This window comes from Moschus berezovskii, chromosome 24 (assembly GCF_049115385.1).
Source record: "Moschus berezovskii isolate FMDL1 chromosome 24, NW_MosBer_1.0, whole genome shotgun sequence".
Lineage (NCBI taxonomy): Eukaryota > Metazoa > Chordata > Mammalia > Artiodactyla > Moschidae > Moschus > Moschus berezovskii.
The window spans coordinates 16,898,896-16,921,861 of record NC_142483.1 but is presented as its reverse complement, the minus strand read 5'-3'; the positions used below and the strand labels follow the sequence as shown (position 1 = coordinate 16,921,861).

Genomic DNA, 22,966 nt, shown 5'->3' with positions numbered 1-22,966 from the left:
AGAGTCGGCCACGACTGAGCGACTTCACGTCACGTCGTCATAACGCGTTGCTACAGCCTCGTTCTCTGTGCACTGGGTTTTGAACAACTTATCTCCTGAGAAAGCAAGGTTCGTCTTCACGCCTCCGTTAGGGCAAGTGTCTGATTCGCCGGGTGAAACGTGTACCTTCGGAAACCAGGAAATCTCCAACGCGCGTTGCGTGGAAGAGGACACGCAACGCGCAAAGAACGATGTTCACTCAGTTCAGTTCAGTCGCTCAGTCGTGTCCGACTCTTTGCGACCCCATGAATCACAGCACGCCAGGCCTCCCTGTCCATCACCAACTCCCGGAGTTCACTCAAACTCACGTCCACAGAGTCGGTGATGCCATCCAGCCATCTCATCCTCTGTCGTCCCCGTCTCCTCCCGCCCCCAATCCCTCCCAGCATCAGAGTCTTTTCCAGTGAGTCGACTCGTCGCATGAGGTGGCCAAAGTATTGCAGTTTCAGCTTTAGCATCAGTCCTTCCAATGAACACCCAGGATTGGTCTCCTTTAGAATGGACTGGTTGGATCTCCTTGCAGTCCAAGGGACTCTCAAGAGTCTTCTCCAGCACCACACTACCTACCCTATACTGCACAGCCCGCCTTTACGGAAGGAAGGAATACAACCTCCAGGATGCATTTCTCTGGGCCGCAACGTCTCTCCTTGAGTCTGATTGGACGTGACGAAGCAAGGCATTGTGGGACTGTGTCCGTCGTCCAGTACACGGAGGCTAACTGGCCTCGCCCAGCTCCAGGAGCCACGTCCGGGGCGCTGCGCCGGCCAGAGGCGCACGTCAGCGAAGATGGGCCAATCTCTCTCCCGCGCAGGCGCAGTGGTTCGGGAGGCGCCGGAAGCGCAGGGGGATGGGGCGGCGGTGACGCGAATCTGTCCGCGTTGGAGGGGCCGGGCCGCTGCCGTAGTCGCCGCGGCTGTCTCGTGACGTGGCACAGCCGAAGATTTAACGCCGGAGCCGGAGCTGCCCCGCCAGTCGTGGAGCAGGTCCTCACCGCGCTGTCCGGGAGCTTCTTCGGACACGCCGGCTGGCGATCCGTCCCCGCAGCCGTCTTTCTTCCTCAGCAGCTCTTTCCTCGCTGAGTTTTCTGGGAGCGTAAAAGGAGAAGGCCCGGGGACGCCCCAAACCCCTTTTGCTCCTGCCCATTGCGAGTGCCACTACCGCCATGGGCCTCACCATCTCCTCCCTTTTCTCCCGCCTCTTCGGCAAGAAGCAGATGCGCATTTTGATGGGTGAGTAAGGGCCTGAGAAAGGAGGCCAAGCCCGGGTGGGGCGGTCGAGTCTCTAAGCTCGGGGTGGCCTCGGGGCCTGTTTTGTGGTTGGTTTTTCTTCTGGTGGGGGAGGGGCGGCGGGCGGGGGGTCGGGAGGAATTCCTAAAGGGGAACAATGGGGTGAAGGGTGGGCGGTCGCCGCAGAGGTGTTGGAGAGGTTGGAAGTGGGCCGCGGGCAAGGTTTCCTCCTCCGGAGTTTGGCGTTTTCTGCTCGTCTTCTTGAAAACCCGACACTGTGGGGCGGAGATGTGAGGGTAGCGAACTCTCGGATCTTCCGAGCCCGGAAGAGGCTGGCGAGGCCCATTCTGAGAGAGCGATCTGGCTCCCTTCTTGCCCGGGTGTGGGCAGCGGTCGGGAGGGAGGGGGCGGCCCGGCGACTCCAACCTTCCTCCTCCCCCTTTCCGCCCCGTGTACACACACTGCACACTCCCAATGCTGCGAGCGAGCAGTCGCCGACTGCCCTGAGCCGGCCCGGGCAGGAAGTGACCAGGCCCAGTGCGGTGGCCCGGGAGCACCTAGCTTTCCGTGGAGTCCGCCGCGCTGTCTCTTCGCTAAACTTTGCTTCGCTCTGGATTCTGTTTCATATATATACACATATTCTTTTCTTTATTAATGTCCCTGAAAACTTGAGATTATCATGAATGTTTCTTTTGGCCAGTCTCAAGGGCTAAATATATTTGGTTTACCAGAGACTTTTCAAAGTACGTAGTTTTTATTCAGCTCGCTAAAGTTTAAGTTTGGGGGTAGAAGGCTTAGAAACTTCTTTTAAGCTGGTGACGAGTTTTCAGTAAGTGAACATCATGACGCATAATTTTAGGGAGACTTTGTTAAGTAGTAATTACACGAGTGTTTTTAAAAATTCTTAGGAAGGTGGGCTTTTAAAAAATTGCTCTTTAGGGTCGGTGGTTTGCTCTGCTGAGGGAGAAGGGGCTTGTCACTTGAGTGATGTAAGCAGCGCCTCCCCGATGGTACTGTGAGTAGTTTTTACATCACAACTTAGGTCTGTGAACCTAAATAACGCTATGAGGAGCCTCGCTTAATTTAAACATTGACTTTTGTTGGTTCATTAGCTTGTTTTCTAGAGAAGTGGCGTGGGGGGAGGTATTAGTTGAAAGTTCCCCGAAGCAAGGTTTAAGATACACAACGGTTAAGGGTGTGCACCTTTGGTTCTTTTTTCACTTAACTCTAATTCCAGTTTACTCACGATCCCTGAAACAGTTGTTGATAATTCATTCTCAGAGATAAATGAAAATGTTTTTTCAAAGTTTATCAGGTTTCAGTTATGAAAAAGAATCATTTTTAGGAAGGTAAGCATAATGTTTGAGCTTTAAAAGTACCTGAAAATCGAAAATCTGAAGTATTTAAAGTCAGTGGGAAACCTTTGGACTGTCATAAATAAATTTACAGCGTGTTCTTTAAAGAGATTACCTAGTGTGTGTTTCTGTTCTTGGGAAGTGTAGTGTGTTATATTTGAAATGTAGTATATAATATTTTACTTAAGATTTCTTGTAGATTGTTGTTTTTCGTTTCAGTAGTCTTTTGTAATGGCTGAAAGTTACAGAAAAGAAAGGTAGAATTATGTGTGGTCTAAGCACTTTCTAATATTGATATGTATTAGGGGAGCATTTCTCCTCCTTAATTCCCAGAAATGGTTGAAAGAAAGTGGGAGAAGAAAAATAACTGTGCATTTGTGCAGGGAATAGAAGTCATGATTTGAAATTATTTAAATCATTTCATGTTAAGTTTTCTATTAGGTTTGCTATTCTTGTTTTGCACTTTAATTCAGGATAATTAGGTTTTCTTAATTAAATATAGTGAAATCACAAGGTCACCTTTTATGGTAACTCATTAAATGAAGCATTAACCATATGGGGAGTATGTGTGTGGATAGTGAAATAGGTGATTCAGAAGTTTGATCACTCTTAGATTTTTATATCTAGCTTTATGAGTGATGGCATAAATAATGTATCTGCCCCATCCAAGTTTTTAGAATTAACCAATTAAAGATTATTTTTCCATTATTAATGTTCTCTGACAGGCATGTGTTTTTCCTTTTCCTTTATATGGCTTAGATAAAATTCATGCTTTCTTGAGTCAGTGACTTTTTCAGATTTTACCATTTTAAAGTATTATTGAAAGATAGCAGTTAGCTAATGAATCTGGTTTGCCAAATTACTGTAAAGTTTTACATTTTATTGGTACACATGCTTTCCTGAAAGCTAAAGTAATTTTAAAAGATGTTTGAAGTTGCACTTTATGTTAACATTTAAAAAAATTTAAATAACACAGTGTATCGAATGTAATATCACAGTATAGATTGATAAAAATTATTTAATTTTTCTCCAAAGGGAAAGTCACATGTGAATGATGATTATTGAACTTAAATACAGAGTCAGCTAGTTACCACCTTAGATTTTTCATGTAGTTCCTTTATTATCCTGTTTTCAGTATGATCTCCATATTTTAATTTGTGATGAGATGTAATTTTGGTAAATGACTCCCTAAATGTTATTTATATTTGAAAACAATATGTTATGTAGAGGAATTATTAATTCTGCTCTCTTTAAACTTGCAAGTTCTTGCCTGTTGAAAAGCTGAAAAAGTGTTGACTTTCAAAAAAATTGCTAATCCAGTGTAGATTTGTGTTATTTTACATGTGATTGGCTTTTTTGGACCAGAGAGCTTCAGGAGGAAGGATCTTTTGCCAATTTGAAAAATACTATTTTAAAGAAAGTTATCTTTCACACCTTCCCCTAGCATATTTTATAAATATATTTACTATATAATTTAAGACTTTTGGTCCTGATTCTAAAAATAACGTCCTTTTTGTTAAATTTAGAAGATGTGAAAAAGAATAATTGATATCTTATAATTCCACTATTCCACTATTAATATTTGTTATATTTACTCTTAGCCTTTAAGAGGAAGTTTTTGTTTCTCCAGAATTGTAGTTGTGGTATATAGCCTTGTGTTCTTTTTGACTTAGTTTACTATGACCTTTTTCTTAGGTCATTAACTGAAAACATAATTGCAAGCCTTTAAAATAGGGGGGAGGTCTTCTGATTAGTTATATAATAGAGGGAAACGATAGAAGAGGCAAAAATCCTTAGCTTTATGCCATTAGAAGTTGATGCAGCAACCCTTAGGTACACCCTCATGTGTTATTATGAAGTATTTCTATCAGAGACTGATAATTCGCTGCTAATTAATAACACAGTAATCAAAGTGCTGACATCCCTGAGCTGTTGGGTAGAAGCAAAACCCAAGCTCATTATAATTTTCGTATACACCTGTTAGCGTCAGTGTCAGTTTTGATAACTGAACCTCTGAGGAATTAGATAAAATATTAATGTACTCTGTGTCCACCAAGCAAAGCTGAGGGAAGAATGTTGATATATGAATACTCTGGCATCAGGCTTAAGATTGTTTTTAATTAAAAAAAAATTGAGATGTAATTCACATAATACTCATTCATTTAAAGTGTATAATTCAGTGATTTTTAGTATATTCACAAAGTTGTATAACCATTAACACCATCTTTTTTTTTTGGTGGCTGTGGGATCTTAGTTCTCTGAAAGGGGATCTAACCTGGACCATTGCTGTGAAAGCCCAAAATCCTAACTGTTAGGCCGCCAGGGAACTCCTACCACTGTGTTAATTCTAGAACATTTCATCAGCCCAGAAAGAAACCCCACCGCTTTAACAGTAACTCCTGCTCCTCACCCCGCGTCTTGCAACAAACCATTTTTCTGTTTTCTATTGCTCTGGTCTTGTTTGTTCAGGATATATGTGGCCTTTAGTGTCTAACTTCTTTCACTTAACATGTTTTCAAGGTTCATTATACTGACACATTATAGCGTGTATCAGTACTCCATTCCTTCTTCTGCCCAAATAGTAATTCCATTGTATGGATATATTCCACAATTTATCATTCATCAGTTGATGGAAATGTAGTTGTTTTCACATTTTGGTTCTAACAAATTATGCTACTGTGAACATTCATGCAGTTTTTGTGGAGGCATATATTTTTAATTCTCATGGGTAAATTAGCTAGGAATGGGATTGTTGGGTCATTCTTAATTATGTTTTACATATTGAGGAACTGACAAACTTTTTCAAAGCAGCTACACCTTTTCACATTCCTGCAGGTATGTATGGATCTAGTTTCTTGAGAAGATCTTGTGTTTTAAAATCTGATTTACTACTCCTGTGATTCTGAGAACATTTCTGAATTTCAGATTTTGCATCAGAAAAATGGAGAGTTATTGTGAGGGTTAAATTACAAAATGTATGCAATCACCTGGTATTGTGTTTGGAACACAATAAGGACTTGATTTTTAATTATTTAAAAATTGTTATGAAGTTTTATTTCAAGCTTCCTTGTAGAAAAATGGAAAGATAAAACATGAAGAAAAATATCCTAACTGAAACTTCACTTACTGGAAATATACTTCTTTTCAGTTTTTTTTCTTTTTGCATTTGGTTTTTTCCCAAGTTGAGGTAATTGTAATCTTATTTTCTTTAACTTAAAATATAAGTATTTCTAATGATTGCCAAAAGATTTGGGGGACAGTTTTGCTGCTTTTGACTGTTCTGTCGAAGTGTAGGTCCAGTCAAGGAGAACAAGTAATTCCAGTATATCTTTCAAAACAGTGACTTGTTTATGAGGGTAAGAGGGAGGGGGGGGACATTACTGGACTGTACAGATTAGAGTCTTATCTTGGCTAGTTGAGGATTGGTTATAGCTTCATTTCGTGGAGAAATCTCATTGCCAAATATTGTAACATTAAGAAAATACATACTTAAGAAATCACTAAAGTGGCACAGAATTGTTAGACCAACATTTTTTTAATAAAGAACTATATAACAAGTGATGATATACATTAATTTGTGCATCTTAAACTTCATGATGAAAATACCTCAAAACTTAGGCTTGCACTTATACAACACCTATTTTAGATGCAACTCAAAAAAGATAATCTTTGTGATTTTAGAGTCTTGTATGTGTCTGTGAGCCCCTTAACTCTTGTCTTAAAATTTTAAAAATAGCTTACAGATGCTTAAAAAAACTTTATGGATGCATTATTTTTGTAAATGCTTTCCTCTTTTTTCAATTAAAATAAGCATATAAAATGTTAAGTCCCTTAAGCAGTCATCCTGATGAGTTTTCACTAGTCCCAACAGTTTTTAATAAAGGAAAGATGTTACTTGGGAAATATTTTCTTTTTAATGAAATCAATACATGTTTATTGTGTAAAAAAGTTCTAACTATATAGAGTAGAAAGATATTAATTATGCATACAAACAGGTATAAATTGTCATTTAAAGAAAAGTTTAATTACCTGAATGCTTTCGTATAACCTAAAGTAGTTATGTAATCATTTGTCCTGGATTTCTTTCATTCCTTGTCAATATTATTGGACTCACATTGTTTTTAAACTAAGATTTGAGGTCCAGTTGGACTTCCAGTGAGGACAGGTGTGTATATGAGTTCTTCAAACTAAACACAAATTTAAAAAAAATTTTTTTTGTTTATTAATTAATTTTTGGCTGTGCTTGGTATTCATTGCTGCCCCCGGGCTTTCTCCGGTTGTGAGTTGGGCTACTCTCTGGTTGCGGTGCACATTGCAGTGGCTTCTCGTTGCAGAACATGGGCTCTTGGCGCGTGGGCTCAGTAGTTGTGGTGCATGGTTTTAGTTGCCCTCTGGCGTGTGGGATCTTAGTTCCTGGACCAGGGATCAAACCCCTGTCCTCTGGATGGGAGGTGGATTCTTAACCACTGGACCATCAGGGAGTCCCCACAAGTGTTTTTTCTAATCAGCATTTCAGTTTCAGTTCTTCTGACTTGGGCTAATGGTATTTGGACTTAGCTAAAAGTGAATTTTGCTTTATTTTAAAATTTGATAAAAACTACCTGAAGAGGATTTAGACTCAAGATACTTAGCTTTTTCCAACAATGAAAAGATCCTGTTGTTCATCCCTTTGTCCTCTGTATTTTTATTGAAAATGCTAAACTCTAAGGTAGCTGCTTTTGTTTCCTTGTGTATCTTTTAAAGTTATGTTTTCTGATGTTTGCTACTGTTCCATAGTTAAAAAATAAAACAGGAACTTCCCTGGTAGTCCAGTGATTAAGACTCTGCACTTGCTCTGTGGAGTAATACGGGTTCCATCCATTCCTATTTGAGGATAAAGCAGTTCCTGTTAATGGTTTGTTTTTCTTATGCCCATAAGTGAGGACTTAGATTGTGGCTATTCACTTTAAGTGTCATAATATTTTGGACAGAATAAACAGTTTCAGTATGAAGAAGTGGGGAACAGAGTGATTAGAGGATACAGGAGTAAGACAGCATAAAATGCCTCTGCGTCTCCATGGAGATCGTTTTTTTAACTGCCTTCTATTTAGTATGTAGTTATCTTGTACCTGGCTTCCCTGGTGGCTCAGATGGTAAAGAATCTATCTGCAATGCGGGAGACCCCGGTTCAACCCCTTTCTTTTTTTTATCTTTTACCAGTGCTCTTTATTTCTCCATATGGATTCACATTATTATCTAGAGTCCTTTCATTTAAGTTTGAAACTCCTTTTAGTATTTTTTTGTAGGATAGGTTTGCTAGTAACAAATTCTGTTAGTTTTTATCTGGAAATGTCTTACTTTCTCATTTTTGAAGGATAGTTTTGCTGGATGTAGGATTCTTGATGGATGTTCTTTCTTCCATTACTTTGAATATAACATCCTGCTGCCTTCTGTCTTCCATAGTTTCTGATGAGAAATCAGCATTTAATCTTACTGAGAGCCTTCTGTACATGATGAATCATTTCTCTCTTGCTGCTTTCAAGATTCTTTCTTTCTCTAGCTTTCAGCACTTTGTTTACAATCTTAAGTGTTAATTTTTTTTGTAGTTCATCCTACTTTGAGTTTTTCAGCTTTTGGGGTCTGTAGATTAGTGTTTTTCATCAACTTGGGGAAGTTTTCAGTCACTGCTTCTTCAGATATTCTCTTTCCTTTTCTGGGGCTCTCATTATGCATATTTTGGTATCCCTGATGGTGTCCTCTGGTCTCTGATACTCTGTTTACTTCATTATTTTTTTTCCTTTTCCTCAGTGTGAATAGTCTCAGTTGACCTATCTCAAAGCTCATTGATTCCTTTTTCTACCAGCTCAGATATGCTGTTGAACTCTTCTAGTGTTTTTTTCCATTTCGATATTGTACTTATTAACTTCTGAGTCTCTGTTTGATTGTTTTTAATAGTTTTCATAGCTCTATTCGATGAAATACCTTCTCATACTGTCCTCTAGTTCTTTTTTCTTTTTAAAGTGTTATTGTATTTTCTTAATAAAATAATAAAATATTGTATTTTCTTAATTTGGGGGGAGTATAATTCCCTTGCAATTCCAGGGAGATCTTAAGGCTCTCCCTATTGTAGGATACAGAGCGGAAAGGATTGTTATATAGGTGGAAGGAATTTGAATAGCCTACTCTAGTCTTTGATTTCATTTTGGACTAACTGATAAAAGTAAAACTACTTGCACAGGAATGTAAATTAGATAAGTGAAGTGATTTCAGTTTTTTTTTTAACAGCATGGGTTTCCTTTGTTAAGTCATGCTCTGAAGTAAATATCCTTGCTTAAGTCAATACTCAGTTGAATTGATTTTAAAATCTGTGATAGTGTTAATGTAGGTGGCCAAATGTGGTTCCTTAGATTAATAATCCATTCAGTGAGGTTATTAGGTACTGGCCTTCCATTTTTGAAGGCTTTATTTAGCAAATAATGTAGTATGTGCAGATTTTCAAAGATTCATACTTAAACATTTAATTTGCCTTTCACCCTCTTCTGTGTATTCTTGTTGTAGTATGGATTTTTCTCAGAAGCAAGTACATTCCTCCCTACTTATATCCACCTGCCTCAAAGGAATTTTAAGAATTTAGGCATTACTTACATTGGAGATGAGTATGACAGGGCAGTTTTCACAACCCAAATTAACTAGTCTTTTGTATCACTTCTGCACATTTGATGTTGAAATGGATTAAGATCTGGGTAAAGTTGGCCTCATCTTTATAATTTAAGAAGGGCATAGTTATATACAGTTTTTCCTCTAACATTAAGACCTTTACTTAAAATTTTCTTGTTATATTAAAGGTAATTGACTTTGTCAATCTTAAAGATTGCTCTTCATTTGTTCTTATGTGTTCTCTGATCTCATTTCTAATTTGTGTTTTTTTAAATGGTAGTATTTCATAGAATTAATGAGGACTTGAAAGAGATCTTAGATTACTTGATCAGATCCCTTTATTTTATAGCTAATTTCTCTGACCTCTTCCTTAAGTGATCCCATGCTGTCTCTCTAGGTCTAGAAAGGAAAATGGAAATGACTTTTTTAGGAAGTGTAGTCTTCGGGAGTTAGAAATGAGGTGATTTCATTTCTAACTCATTAGTGCCTTGACCAGTCAACTTTTGCTTTCAAACTAAAAATTTGTTGTAAAATTGTAAAATTCTTAGTGTGTCCTTTTGGTCTAGATTTAAAATCTTGTAATGTCTTTTTCTAGTTGGATTGGATGCTGCTGGCAAGACGACCATTCTGTATAAACTGAAGTTAGGGGAGATAGTCACCACCATTCCTACCATTGGTAAGAAGGTTTACAATGATTTTTATTTATATCATAATAATGTATTATAAAGTGAAATAGAATACAATTTAATTTTGATTTTTTTTTTTTAGAGTAGTTTTTGGTTGACAGAAAATTGAAACTACAGAGATTTCCCGTATGTCCTCTTCCCCTGAACATGCATAGCCCTCTCCATCATCAGTATCACTTCAGTTCAGTTCAGTCGCTCAGTCGTGTCAGCGACCCCATGAATCACAGCACGCCAGGCCTCCCTGTCCATCACCAACTCCCGGAGTTCACTCAAACTCATGTCCACAGAGTCGGTGATGCCATCCAGCCATCTCATTCTCTGTCGTCCCCTTCTCCTCCCGCCCCCAACCTTTCCCAGCATCAGAGTCTTTTCCAGTGAGTCAACTCGTCGCATGAGGTGGCCAAAGTATTGCAGTTTCAGCTTTAGCATCAGTCCTTCCAATGAACACCCAGGATTGATCTCCTTTAGAATGGACTGGTTGGATCTCCGTGCAGTACAAGGGACTCACAAGAGTCTTCTCCAACACCACAGTTCAAAAGCATCAATTCTTCGGTGATAAGCTTTCTTCACAGTCCAACTCTCACATCCATACATGACCACGGGAAAAACCATAGCCTTGAGTAGACGGACCTTTGTTGGCAAAGTAATGTCTCTGCTTTTTAATATACTATCTAGGTTGGTCATAACTTTCCTTCCAAGGAGCAAGCGTCTTTTAATTTCATGGCTGCAGTCAGCATCTGCAGTGATTTTGGAGAAAGCAAGAGAGTTCCAGAAAAACATCTATTTCTGCTTCATTGACTATGCCAAAGCCTTTGACTGTGTGGATCACAATAAACTGTGGAAAATTCTGAAAGAGATGGGAATCCCAGACCACCTGACCTGCTTCTTGAGAAACCTGTATGCAGGTCAGGAAGCAACAGTCAGAACTGTACATGGAACAACAGACTGGTTCCAAATAGGAAAAGGAGTACGTCAAGGCTGTATGTTGTCACCTTGCTTATTTAACTTATATGCAGAGAATATCATGAGGAACGCTGGGCTGGAAGAAGCACAAGCTGGAATCAGATTGCTGGGAGAAATATCAGTAACCTCAGATATGCAGATGACACTACCCTTATGGCAGAAAGTGAAGAGGAACTCAAAAGCCTCTTGAGTAAAGTGAAAGAGGAGAGTGAAAAGGTTGGCTTGAAGCTCAACATTCAGAAAACAAAGATCATTGCATCTGGTCCCATCACTTCATGGGAAATAGATGGAAAAACAGTGGAAACAATATCACTAATAAACAGTGGAAACAATATCAACTAATAAACATACATTGACACATCTGGTCCCATCACTTCATGGGAAATAGATGGAAAAACAGTGGAAACAGTGTCAGACTTTATTTTTTTGGGCTCCAAAATCACTGCAGATGCTGATTGCAGCCATGAAATTAAAAGACGCTTGCTCCTTGGAAGGAAAGTTATGACTAACCTTGATAGTATATTAAAAAGCAGAGACATTACTTTGCCAACCAAGGTCCGTCTAGTCAAGGCAATGGTTTTTCCCGTGGTCATGTATGGATGTGAGAGTTGGACTGGGAAGAAAGCTGATCGCCGAAGAATCGATGCTTTTGAACTGTGGTGTTGGAGAAGACTCTTGAGAGTCCCTTATACTGCAAGGAGATCCAACCAGTCCATTCTAAAGGAGATCAATCCTGGATGTTCATTGGAGGGACTGATGCTAAAGCTGAAACTGCAATACTTTGGCCACCTCATGCGACGAGTTGACTCACTGGAAAAGACTCTGATGCTGGGAAAGGTTGGGGGCGGGAGGAGAAGGGGACGACGGAGAATGAGATGGCTGGATGGCATCACCGACTCTGTGGACATGAGTTTGAGTGTACTCCGGGAGTTGGTGATGGACAGGGAGGCCTGGCGTGCTGTGTTTCATGGGGTCGCGGAGAGTCGGGCACGACTGAGCAACTGAACTGAACTGAACTGAATCATCCGAAGTCCATATACTTAAGGTTTGGTACATTGTGTGGGTTTGGACAAATGTACCATTAATAACATATATGCATCATGGTAACTGTCTTGGGTTTTTACCTTTGTTGATTATGTATTAGGACTTTAAAAAAAAAAAACAATTCTGGGGGAATTCCACAATCAAAGGGGTTGTTTTCTGAATGACATAGTGCACAATGATCTTTTCTTTTTTTCTCTTTCCTATGTAGGTTTTAATGTGGAAACAGTAGAATATAAGAACATTTGTTTCACGGTATGGGATGTTGGTGGTCAAGATAAAATTAGACCTCTCTGGAGGCATTACTTTCAAAATACACAGGTAAGTAAGGAATGCTATGCATTTTATAACTTCTCTTTATATGTTTCATGCTGTAAAGTTTAATATATACTGTTTACTTGGATATTCGTGTTCACTCTGTGAGTTGGCATTCTTCTTATCAGTACTTCCATGTTCTTCAGTGGACTCTCTCCTTCCTGCCTTTGTAGACTAAATTACCTAGGGTAGAAAAGTTACCTAGTTATCATAGTAACATTTTGGAAGGTGGATTGGGGTGGCTCTCATAGTTGAATTAGATGTCTCATCAGTAGTTCTGTTGGTTTCATTGTTAGTGCGGAATCTTAGAAGTAAGATGTTTCTTACTTCTAAAAGTACAGCTTTCTGTCATTGTAGTTTTTAATGAATGTACTGCAATTAATAGTTTTTCATTTAATTAAGAGTTTATTAAAATACGTGAGGAAAAAATATATTAAGTTAGAGCTTCTCTGTTGATTTGTGAGGTATTTTTGTATTATCATGTAGTATGTATAATACTGATGTGGAAGAGACTTTAGTGATTCTGTGGAGCAGGAGTTCTCCAATTTGACTGCGTATTAAAGTCACCTGGAGAGTATTAAAAACCTCAAAAACCTGAGCATAACACCTGACCACTTGAATCAGAATCTCTGGGAACATAAACTCGACATCTGTAGTGTTTCTCAAACTTTAATCTGCATATGAATCACCTGGGTATTTGTTAAAATACAGGTCAGTTCAGTGGGACCTGGCTGAGTAAGGCTTGAGATTCTTCATTCCTAGCAAATTGTCACATGATGGTGGTAATGCTGCTGGTTTGGAACCTTAGGCTCCATTACTGGGTTTTTCAGCAGTAGCATTTTTGACATTTCAGGATGGTTCATTCTTTGTTAGTGAGTGGAGAGGGCTCTCCTTCGCATGCATTGTAGAGTGCTTGGCAGCATTATTGGCCTTTATCCGCTGGTTGTAATCTGCCCAGTCATAGTCTCCCCTACCCAGTCCAGTTGCAACAACCAAAAATGTCTCCGTGTATCGCAAAATACTTCCTGGAGACAAAATTGCTCCCTCTTAAGAACCACTGTGGTAGTCTAACTCTTATATATGAGGAAACTGAAGCTTGGAATGACTTAATTAAGACTGGAGAGCTGGTTCTTGTTTTACATTTTCAGTTAAGTAGGTCCCAACTGTGGTGAGGGACCACATGAGGGCTTTCTCATTAGTTTTTGTTTAGTACTGGAATTGATAAAGGTTTGTAAAAAAAAGTAATGTTTTAAGCACTTCCTCTGTTTAAGATGTGCGGATGTCATTCTTGATTCCCCCTCTTATAACACTGTATGCAAGTGAGGTTTACTGACACCAGGTAGCAGTGAATGCTCTAGGTGAGTGGCTGAAACAGCCAGGTTTAAGTAGCATGTCATGTTAAGTAAGTGACATACTTTTTATTAAAAAATAAGTGTTTCTGTTCATTAACATGAAAGTGAAAGTATCAGTTGCCCAGTCCTGTCTGATTTTTTCTGACCCCAGGCACTGTAGCCTACCAGGCTCCTCTGTCCATGAGCTTCTCCAAGTAAGAATAATGGAGTGGGCTGCCAGTCCGTTCTCCAGGGGGAATCTTCATGACCCAGGGTTCAAACCTGGTTCTCCCGCATTGCGTGCTGATTCTTTACCATCTGAGCCACGGGGGAGCCTGTTCATTAACATAACTGTGGTTAGAAAATGTTTTAATATGAATTATATTTTAAAACTTTGTTGTGGAAGTTTTCAAATATATACAAATGTAAAGAATAGCATAATAAACTCCCACGTTTCTATCACTCAACTTCAGTTATTAGGATATGGACAGTATTGTTTAATTGATACTTCTTTATTTTGCCTTTTGGGTTGTTTTAAAGTAAGTCATAGGCATTTTTTTAGAGAACACACTTTTGAAATAAATTTGGTATGAAATAAAACTGGTAATCCTAAACCTTTAATTCTTTCTAATTTATTTAATTTTTATAACTTTATTGAAGTATAATTGATTTATAGTGTTTTAATTTCTGCTGTACAGCAAAATGACTTAGTTATATTGACGTATATTCTTTTATGTGTTCTTTTCCTTTATGGTTTACCACGAGGCATTGAATATAGTTACCTGTGCTATACAATAAGACCTTGTTCATCCATCCTATATATACTAGTTTGCATCTGTTAATTCCAGGCTCCCAGTCACCCCTCATCGCCCCCATCAGTCAACCACAAGCCTGTTTTCTATGTCCTGTCAGCCTGTTTCTGTTTCATAGATATGTTCGTTTATGTGTATTTTAGATTCTGCATATAAGTGGTGTCGTATGGTATTTGTTTTTCTTTTTCTGACTGTGTTCACTTACTGTGATGACCTGTAGGTCCATCCATGTTGCTGCAAATGGCATTATTTTATTCTTTTTCACAGCTGAGTAATATTCTGTTGTATATATGTGCTACATCTTCTTTAATCCTTTCATCTGTTGATGGATGTAGAGATTGTTTCCATGTTTTTAAGCCTTTAACTCTTGACTAAAGGTAATCCTGGTCGTATTCCATGACTTGTTTAGACTGCTATTTAATTTACTTTTAACTTGTAATTAGACTCATTCCTGGCCTCTCTGGACCACCCTAGAATTGAAAGTTCAAGTACTTCCCAGGGACCTCAAGGCTGGAGAAAGCTTTATGATTACCTGATGTAATCACCACTAACCTCTTAAACCTATCTTTTGCAACATTCATGATCAGTTCTTTTAGAAACTAATTATTCCATTTAACCATACTTTCTCTAACTTATGTTAACAATCTGTGACACATTGTTTATTGCAGTAAATTCCTCTTCTCTGTATAATTGAAATTATTTTCCTATTCTAAACAAATAAGTAAATATTTGGCTTTTTAAGTCATCTTTTCTTAGACTAGCCATTTTTAGAATCCTAACTTTTCTACCCTCTTGATTCTATGCTGTCTCAGGAAGTGAATAACTTAAACTTATTTCTAAAATAACCTCCCCTCTCAGTGTTATATTGGGACTGACAGTGTTATTTGCATTTTAAACAATAAAAATAGATTGTTAGTCCAGATAAAATTAGATCCCTTTTAGAGGCATTACCTCTTCTAGAGAAGTAGGTTCTAAAAAGGACTAACTTTTGGGATAGGAGGAAAAGGAGACAGTTACTAAATGTCTGTGATAACGCCAAATACAAATATTAGATTCTTTTCTACTCTGTGATTATGTTTAGTCTTTAATAGGCTTAAAAAGTTGTTAGTATTTTCTTTTATAGAATAGGAGGCATGTTCAAAGACTTAAGTAATTTATATAATTAATAACCAGTGCTTAGATTTGAATTTGTTATTTTTCCATTGTGCCATTGTTGTTTCAGTTGCTAAGCTGTGTCCAAGTCTTTGTGACCCCGTGGACTTGCAGCACACCAGGCTTCCCTGTCCTTCACTATCTCCTGTAGTTTGCTCAGACTTAGGTCCATTGAGTCTGTGATGCCATCCAACCATCTCATTTTCTGTTGCCCCCTTTTCCTCCTGTCCTCAATCTTTTCTCAGCATCAGGGCCTTTTCCACTGAGTCAGCTCCTCACATCAGATGGCCAAAGTATTGGAGCTGGAGCTTCAGCATCAGTCCTTCCCAGTGAATATTCAGGGTTGATTTCCTTTAGGATTGACTGGTTGGATCTCCTTGCAGTCCAAGGGACTCTCAAGAGTCTTCTCCAGCACCACACTTCAAAAGCATCAATTCTTCAGCGCTCAGCTTTCTTCACAGTCCAACTCTCACATCCATACATGACCACTGGAAAAACCATAGCTTTGACTCTATATGGACTTTCGTCGGCTAAAGTGATGTTGCTGGTTTTTAATATGCTGTCTAGGTTTGTCATAGCTTTTCTTCCAAAGAGCAGGCATCTTAATTTTTGGCTGCAATCACCACAGAGATTTTGGAGCCCAAGAAAATGAAATCTACCACTATGATACACTGGCTCTCAAAGCACCAAAATTTTTTTCAAAGGGTAGGGTGTTTAAAATGATTTCCTGCAGAGATAAAGGAAATGGGCTTGATGTTTTTCTAGACCAAAAGAAAGTATATGTCACTTAATGTCCGTAGCCTGAAATACTTACTGACATAGTACCTAGCAAGCTCTATGATAATACCGAGAGGATTAATCCCTCAGTGGATTTAATGTGATGACTTACACAAATAGTAGCACAAGACAGTTTGTGATAAAGTGACAGAAGATTAAAAATACTAGCTAGGGTCAGGTTGTGGGGAGAATAATAATACTTGGTACAATTGTACTTGGTACAATAGGGATAGATTTTAACAAATCTGCCGTATCTCTCTCTAACTTAAAATTGTATACTTTTCCATTTGAAAGTTTTTGGAAGAGTCTTAATTCAACTAATTCCTTCCCAATTAGTATAAAATTCTGATTCTTTTGTAGTATAAAATTCTAATATATGAATATCTTTAAGAATGGTTATTATCTTCTTTTTTGTTAAGAATTTCTTACTTGATCAAGTCATTCTTGAATTTTTCTTGGTATATTTGGCTTAAAACTTTCTTGCCCTTATTCTGGAACTGGCAGGCAGCATTCTAGAGTAAGACTTTCTTTTTATATGAACCATATAAAAACTACTGAAGTGCCCTCCTTCCTCTTTTTTTAGTTTCATTTTGTGCATGCCTTCGAGTAAGCTAATTCAGTTAGTAAATTGAATCTTTAGGATTGTCCTTTGATCTAAATCGGATTGTCCTTCCTTTATACTTCCGTGCCCACTTTGTGGCCATTTTGTTACTGATACTTACCTGCACTTACACTTGCAAGGGCAGGGGAAAGGGATAAAATTTATTCTTTAGTGTGGTTGAAAAAAAGAGTAAGGGTTTGTTTTTTTTTTGGAAATAGCATTGATAAGTTAAAAATCACAAATAGCGCTCAAATCTGTTTTTAGTTTTTATTGCTCTTTTCTTTTTTTAAAGTAAGGAAACTTTCTTCCTAGCACTTAACTCTTGATGTGGTTTTGCCACCTATATATTTAGGTTTCATGTTTACTGTGTGTTTTAAATTTAACTTATAATTTATTTAAACAATTTTTCTTCAGGGTCTTATTTTTGTGGTAGATAGCAATGATCGTGAAAGAATTCAGGAAGGAGCAGAAGAGCTGCAGAAAATGGTGAGAATATTTTTTAAATTTATCATTTCCAAGATATGTTATTTTCTGGGTGACAGTGGTGATATTAATGGTCTGTACATTCGAACTGTAATCTGATTTACATCAGTGAGCTTAGAAAGAACCTTGAGGAACTAAATTCACAGGTTCTTAAGACTGAACATGAAAATTTATACTCATGAATGAGTGACTGCTTCATCAAGTTGGGAGGAAAGCCCAGTTTGTAGAATGCTCTGTGGATGAATCTCCAGTTTTGAAGTGTTTGTGACATTGGAATCCTTGTTCCCTAGGTCATTGGGTTTAGTTTTCTCTCTGCTGTACCTATTATATATAACTTCAAAATGTTTTGTAATATCAACTATGATAAAAAATTCCACCTAAAGGATATAGCATTTTGGTTGATGGTGGCGTTTTGGCCTTGCCATATATTAGATTAATATTTTCATATATTCATATTGTTAAAAATCCAGGGGGGATTTTTGAGGAACTTTGCCATGGTTTCAGACTTACAGCTGTGAAATATTTACTGAAATATTATCATTCACTGCTCCTCAGAATGTTGAGTGAAGTTTATAAAACCCTAGTGCTGGTATATGTGTAACTGGTGCTTTTTATGTCTCAGTTAAATATTACCCCTTCTGCTCTTCCTTTTTTTTTTCCCATCTTTTTTTGGTAAAGTTTTATTGATATAATTCACATACCATAACTTCACTCATTTGATATATGAAGTCAGTGGTTTCTAGTATATAAAATTGTATAATCATTACCACAGTTGAATTTTAGAACATTTTCATCACCTCCAAAAGATATCCTATAAACATTAGCATTCGTCCCCCATACCTTCCCTCTACTCCACACTTCCCCGTATATACGCATATGGTCTTTTGTTAACCTTTTAAAAGTTTCTGTTGCTTTGTACTTAGTATAAGTTTCTGAGTTTTGTCTCATATCGGTATTTGATTCCTACCAGCTTCAGCTTTTGGTATTATTCTTGTATTTTTTCATGATACTACTATGCCCAGTCACTATATTATTTTCCCATTGTTTGATCCAGCTGACTAGAAAGTATAAAAGTCCAGACTCACCATGTAAATAAGTTTACAATTAAATACCATAAAGTTCTCCCATAAATATTTATTTCTATGTGTGTTTCTTGTCCTTGCCAGTCCTGATCCTCTGTGGGTGACTGTCAAGACTGAATGAATGATTTACCTTAATGAAATGTAGGATGATTTACTTAAGAGAATAGTTTTGTTTTACTTGTAGGTTTAAGATTATTAGTTCGATGTTTGATAATGTATTTAATGTTGAATAAATGATGTATATATGTAGGAAGACAGTGTTTTACCTAGTTTGTGACAATAATTGAATTTTGATTTGATAGTTGTTAAAGTCTTAGTTTTTATTTTTAGCTTCAGGAAGATGAGTTGCGAGATGCAGTGTTGCTGCTTTTTGCAAACAAACAGGACTTGCCGAATGCTATGGCCATTAGTGAAATGACAGATAAATTAGGTCTTCAGTCCCTTCGTAACAGAACAGTAAGTATTTGGAATTTCAATTATTAGGATAATTTTTAAAGCTAGTATTTAGTTTAAACATTTATAACTTACTTGTCCTCTTTGAAACAGGTAATGAGCACATCTTTTTAAAAGCTACAGGAACTTCCCTGGCGGTCCAGTGGTTAAGACTCCACTCTTCACTGCAGGGAGCATGGGTTCAGGCCCTGGTTGAGGAAACTAAGATCCCTCATGCCTTTCAGTGCAGCCAAAAAAAACCTACAAGAGACTCTTGCTTATATAAAAATGAGCTCTTTTAGGCTTTATTTCAAACCTATCTTTTATATAACTCTGAAACACATATTTTGTGGTTAGATTTTCTTTTTAAAACTCCAATATTTATCAGCTATATTTTAAATTCTATTTGGTACTGTTTTCATGGTAGCACTAAACTTGTACAGGGACTGTAACTATGATATTAAACAAGTTTTGAGTTTCAGATTATAAAAAATATCTTTTCTCTCCAATAGCTTATCATTCTAGATCAGTTATTTAAGTATTAGCAAAATACAATATACTATTTTATATATAAAAATATCAAAAACTGTTTTTGTAGCTTGTGCTTTAGAATAGTTTTTCATTAACTTGTCAACAAGGCAAATATAAGGTATGACAATAACTGTATTCACTGTTTAACATGCCTCAGGCTAATTTAATTAAGACAGACTAAACAATGCCAGTTTTCCATGCTGAGGAGATATGAATTCATGCTTTTTCCCAGCCTTCTAGGTTATTAGGGTCTTTGGTGTTCAAGTAATAATTGGAAGCATATGGTAGACTTGAAGTGACTTTGCAAGATTAGAACAGTCTTTATTTTAAGTAAAATAAAACTGGTCAATAAAGAAAATTAATAAATCATCCCATAAAGATAATTAAATTACTTTCTAGGTCTTTTTCTTGGTATTTGTAAATTTTCATGGCATTTGATATAGTTACTGAAGATAACATATGTAGACATTTTAAAGAGTGGAACTTTTGGGGTGCATGAGACTAAAGACAATGAAATTCTTGGAAAAACTTGCCTCTGAAATATCAGCAGTCCCTACTCTTTAAAAATTTCGCTTCCTCTACTCTGAACTTAGTTTTATGAGAAACAAGGACCAAGTGGGTATTATTAGTTATTAATACAAGTCTTCCTGTGAACATTCAGATAAAGTTGTAGTTGGTTAAATGTAATGAATGAGTAGCAGAACTTGTTTCTCTGCCCATTATTAATTCCTAGCTTCCAGCCTAGCTTACCTTGGTGGGTTTGGATATGATAGCTAATTAGTTCTGTGCTAGATGTAAAGAGTGCGTATGCAGATGATTTATGATTTTTAATTCTCAGCAGTTATATGCTTTTTATACTTTATTAGATATAAAATTAGTCATTTGTGAGATATAATAATACTTTAACTCACTAACAACTTTAGTTCCTGTGACTTTATGTATTTTTTTCCTTTTTTTCTATATATTTATGGTACCTACTAATTCCCCTGGAAAATAGTTTTCTAAATAAGAAATGTTAAACATTGATTATATTAATCAAGCGTTTTCTTGTTGTTTCTTCACAGTGGTATGTTCAAGCCACTTGTGCTACACAAGGAACCGGTCTGTATGAGGGACTTGACTGGCTGTCAAATGAGCTTTCAAAACGTTAAATGAAGCTGGATATCTAACCAAGGACATGTTTGATAGAATTGGTCTAGGCTTGTTACAACAAAATTAGTTTGCATCTTGGTTATTAAACAGTATCTGGGACTGGTTTGGGCAGAATATTACTGTGTTTAAACTTATTTTGTTGCCAATTATTGTTTACCAAGTATAATATTGCCATTTAGCAATATGCTTGGTTTTAAAAAGATTCTCCTTAACTTTGGGGAAAAAAAAGTGTCCTCTTTTAATTTTACTTCCCTTAAGCCTAAATGCCTGGACATAGCTAATGTGACACCTTTAAATAAATCCATTTTGAATGTTTTTTTTTTTTTTGAGCCCACAAGAAATAATGTTTTAAAGTTACCCCTTGCTACTTTAATGATACCTTTATCATTCCTGGGACAGTCTGCTGATTTAAAAAAAAATGTAGCATTCCATTTGTATTTATTTTCCCCCCTTGCCAAAAAGATTTTTTAATACTGCTTGTACCAGCCAGGGAAATGCTCCAAAACACTATTTAGATCTTGCACTGAGGAACTTCTATTTCTGCCCCCATTGTTATTGACTCCTGGCTTCCATCAGCCAAGCTTACCTTGGTGTGGTTTGGATTTGATAATTAGTTCTGTGCTAGATGCAAAGAGTGCATATGGAGATGATTTTTAATCCTCAGCAGATTGTCTTCCTTTATATTGTATCTTTTTTATGTTGCATGTTGCTTTTGGTATCAGCCTGACTCTTTGCCCAGTATATGATAGTTCTGCTGATGTTTTATTGTTTATTGGTGAACATATCTTCATTAAGAGTTTTTGGAAAACTCATCAAACTCAATGAATAAGTTTTCTTCATAACCCATTTGGAATTATTCCTAATAAAATGATAAAAATATTTAATGGTGTTTGTTTTTCTTGAGTCTTGAAGATGTTTGAAATCAATTTTTCTTATTTGGCAGAGTTGATTTGCATTTATTACATACTGTGAACAGTCATACAGATCCCACTGAGTTTACTGTTTGAATTGGAAGTAAAAAACGGGTGAGCGACTTCACTTTCACACATTGGAGAAGGAAATGGCAGCCCACTCCAGTGTTCTTGCCTGGAGAATCCCAGGGACCGGGGAGCCTGGTGGGCTTCCGTCTATGGGGTCACACAGAGTCGGACACGACTGAAGTGACTTAGCAGCAGCAGCAGTCATGTGTATAACAGAGTGGGGAGCAAGTTCAAGAATTTAGTGTTCTTTGATAAAATACCATTTTGATGCTGTACATTTCTAAAGTCAGATCAAGAGTAAAAAGCTGTAATAAAATGAACTACCCCCAGAATACATATGCATGTATTTGTTTCACAGCTAACATTAGTTAAAAAACATCCAAGTGTTGTTTGCATGGCATAATACATAGGTTGTTAGTGATGTTGCTCTCCTATGTAGGAGAACAAAGTTCAGAAGCACTTTCTTTTTTAGCGTCACAAATTTCAGAACTTCTGCAGAAAGTAACTAATTCTTTGCCATAAGGTATGTATCTCATGAACTTTTAATCTTTGAAGTTACTAAGAACTAGGTAACCCAATGAGTAACTTGGTTTTTGACTATAATTTATATATTTTATAGACCTTGCATTTGTATGATTATTAATGACTTAGATAAATTTATATATTAGAATCTTATTTTCAAAACCAAATACATGCTTGTAAAATAATGTGTATTTTTGAATTAAAAAAACTGGACAAAGTGAAAGAAAATTAGAAAAAAGTAGTCAGTGATTGTCAAATGGGTTGCTGGGAGAAAAATGTATGCTAAACTTGTGTCATTTGTTGTAAGTTTAACTTCTTTAACTTCTTCCCTCTGAGTAAGAAAGGTCTTATTTCTTGACTAAAACTTGGATAGGGTAAATAGTGTGAGTGGTTTTATGGGGCTCAACTAGGAGATGCACAACTACAGTAGGTTCAGTGATGGGATCATAGTTAACACTGTTGTATTAATTAAAAAAAACTAAACCAGGTTAAGTCAAGGGTGCTTTCATGAACTCTGAAGACAGAATAAAGAGAATCCATATAATCTTACTTTTGGCATATGGCAGCTCTTACTACACCATTGTTGGAAATGACTGCATTAGGAATCTAAAATTGCCTAGTTTTCACTAAATGGGCTTTATAAAGATTTGCGTGATTGCTTATTTATTTTACTTTTTGACTGTGCTGCTTAGCATGTGGGATCATAGCTCCCTGAATAGGGCTAGTCTGAACCTGCACCCCCTGCATTGGAAGTGTGGAGTCTTAACCACTGGACCGTCAGGGAAGTCCCCTTTCTGTTTTTCAAAGAAAACATTAACTTGCCAACTTAGCATATTTTTATCCCAAGAAA

The 22,966-nt window shown here is 37.2% G+C and overlaps 1 protein-coding gene across 1 annotated transcript; it reads left to right on the top strand.

Annotated features, from left to right (window-relative positions):
* The first annotated feature begins 971 nt into the window (after window positions 1-971).
* Window positions 972-21,493, top strand: ARF4 (ARF GTPase 4). The gene is made up of 6 exons (XM_055414134.2): window positions 972-1,268; window positions 9,852-9,932; window positions 12,158-12,267; window positions 17,349-17,420; window positions 18,830-18,955; window positions 20,527-21,493. The coding sequence occupies exons 1-6, from the start codon at window positions 1,202-1,204 to the stop codon at window positions 20,611-20,613; spliced, it is 543 nt and encodes a 180-aa protein (XP_055270109.1). The 5' UTR covers window positions 972-1,201; the 3' UTR covers window positions 20,614-21,493.
* Window positions 21,494-22,966: the final 1,473 nt, after the last annotated feature.

Excerpts from the sequence above, each read along its gene's own strand:
- ARF4 (XM_055414134.2), top strand. The coding sequence starts at position 1,202 with ATGGGCCTCACCATCTCCTCCCTTTTCTCCCGCCTCTTCGGCAAGAAG. Across the intron at positions 1,269-9,851 it reads GCAGATGCGCATTTTGATGG|TTGGATTGGATGCTGCTGGC; the intron begins GTGAGTAAGGGC and ends GTCTTTTTCTAG. Across the intron at positions 18,956-20,526 it reads AGTCCCTTCGTAACAGAACA|TGGTATGTTCAAGCCACTTG; the intron begins GTAAGTATTTGG and ends GTTTCTTCACAG.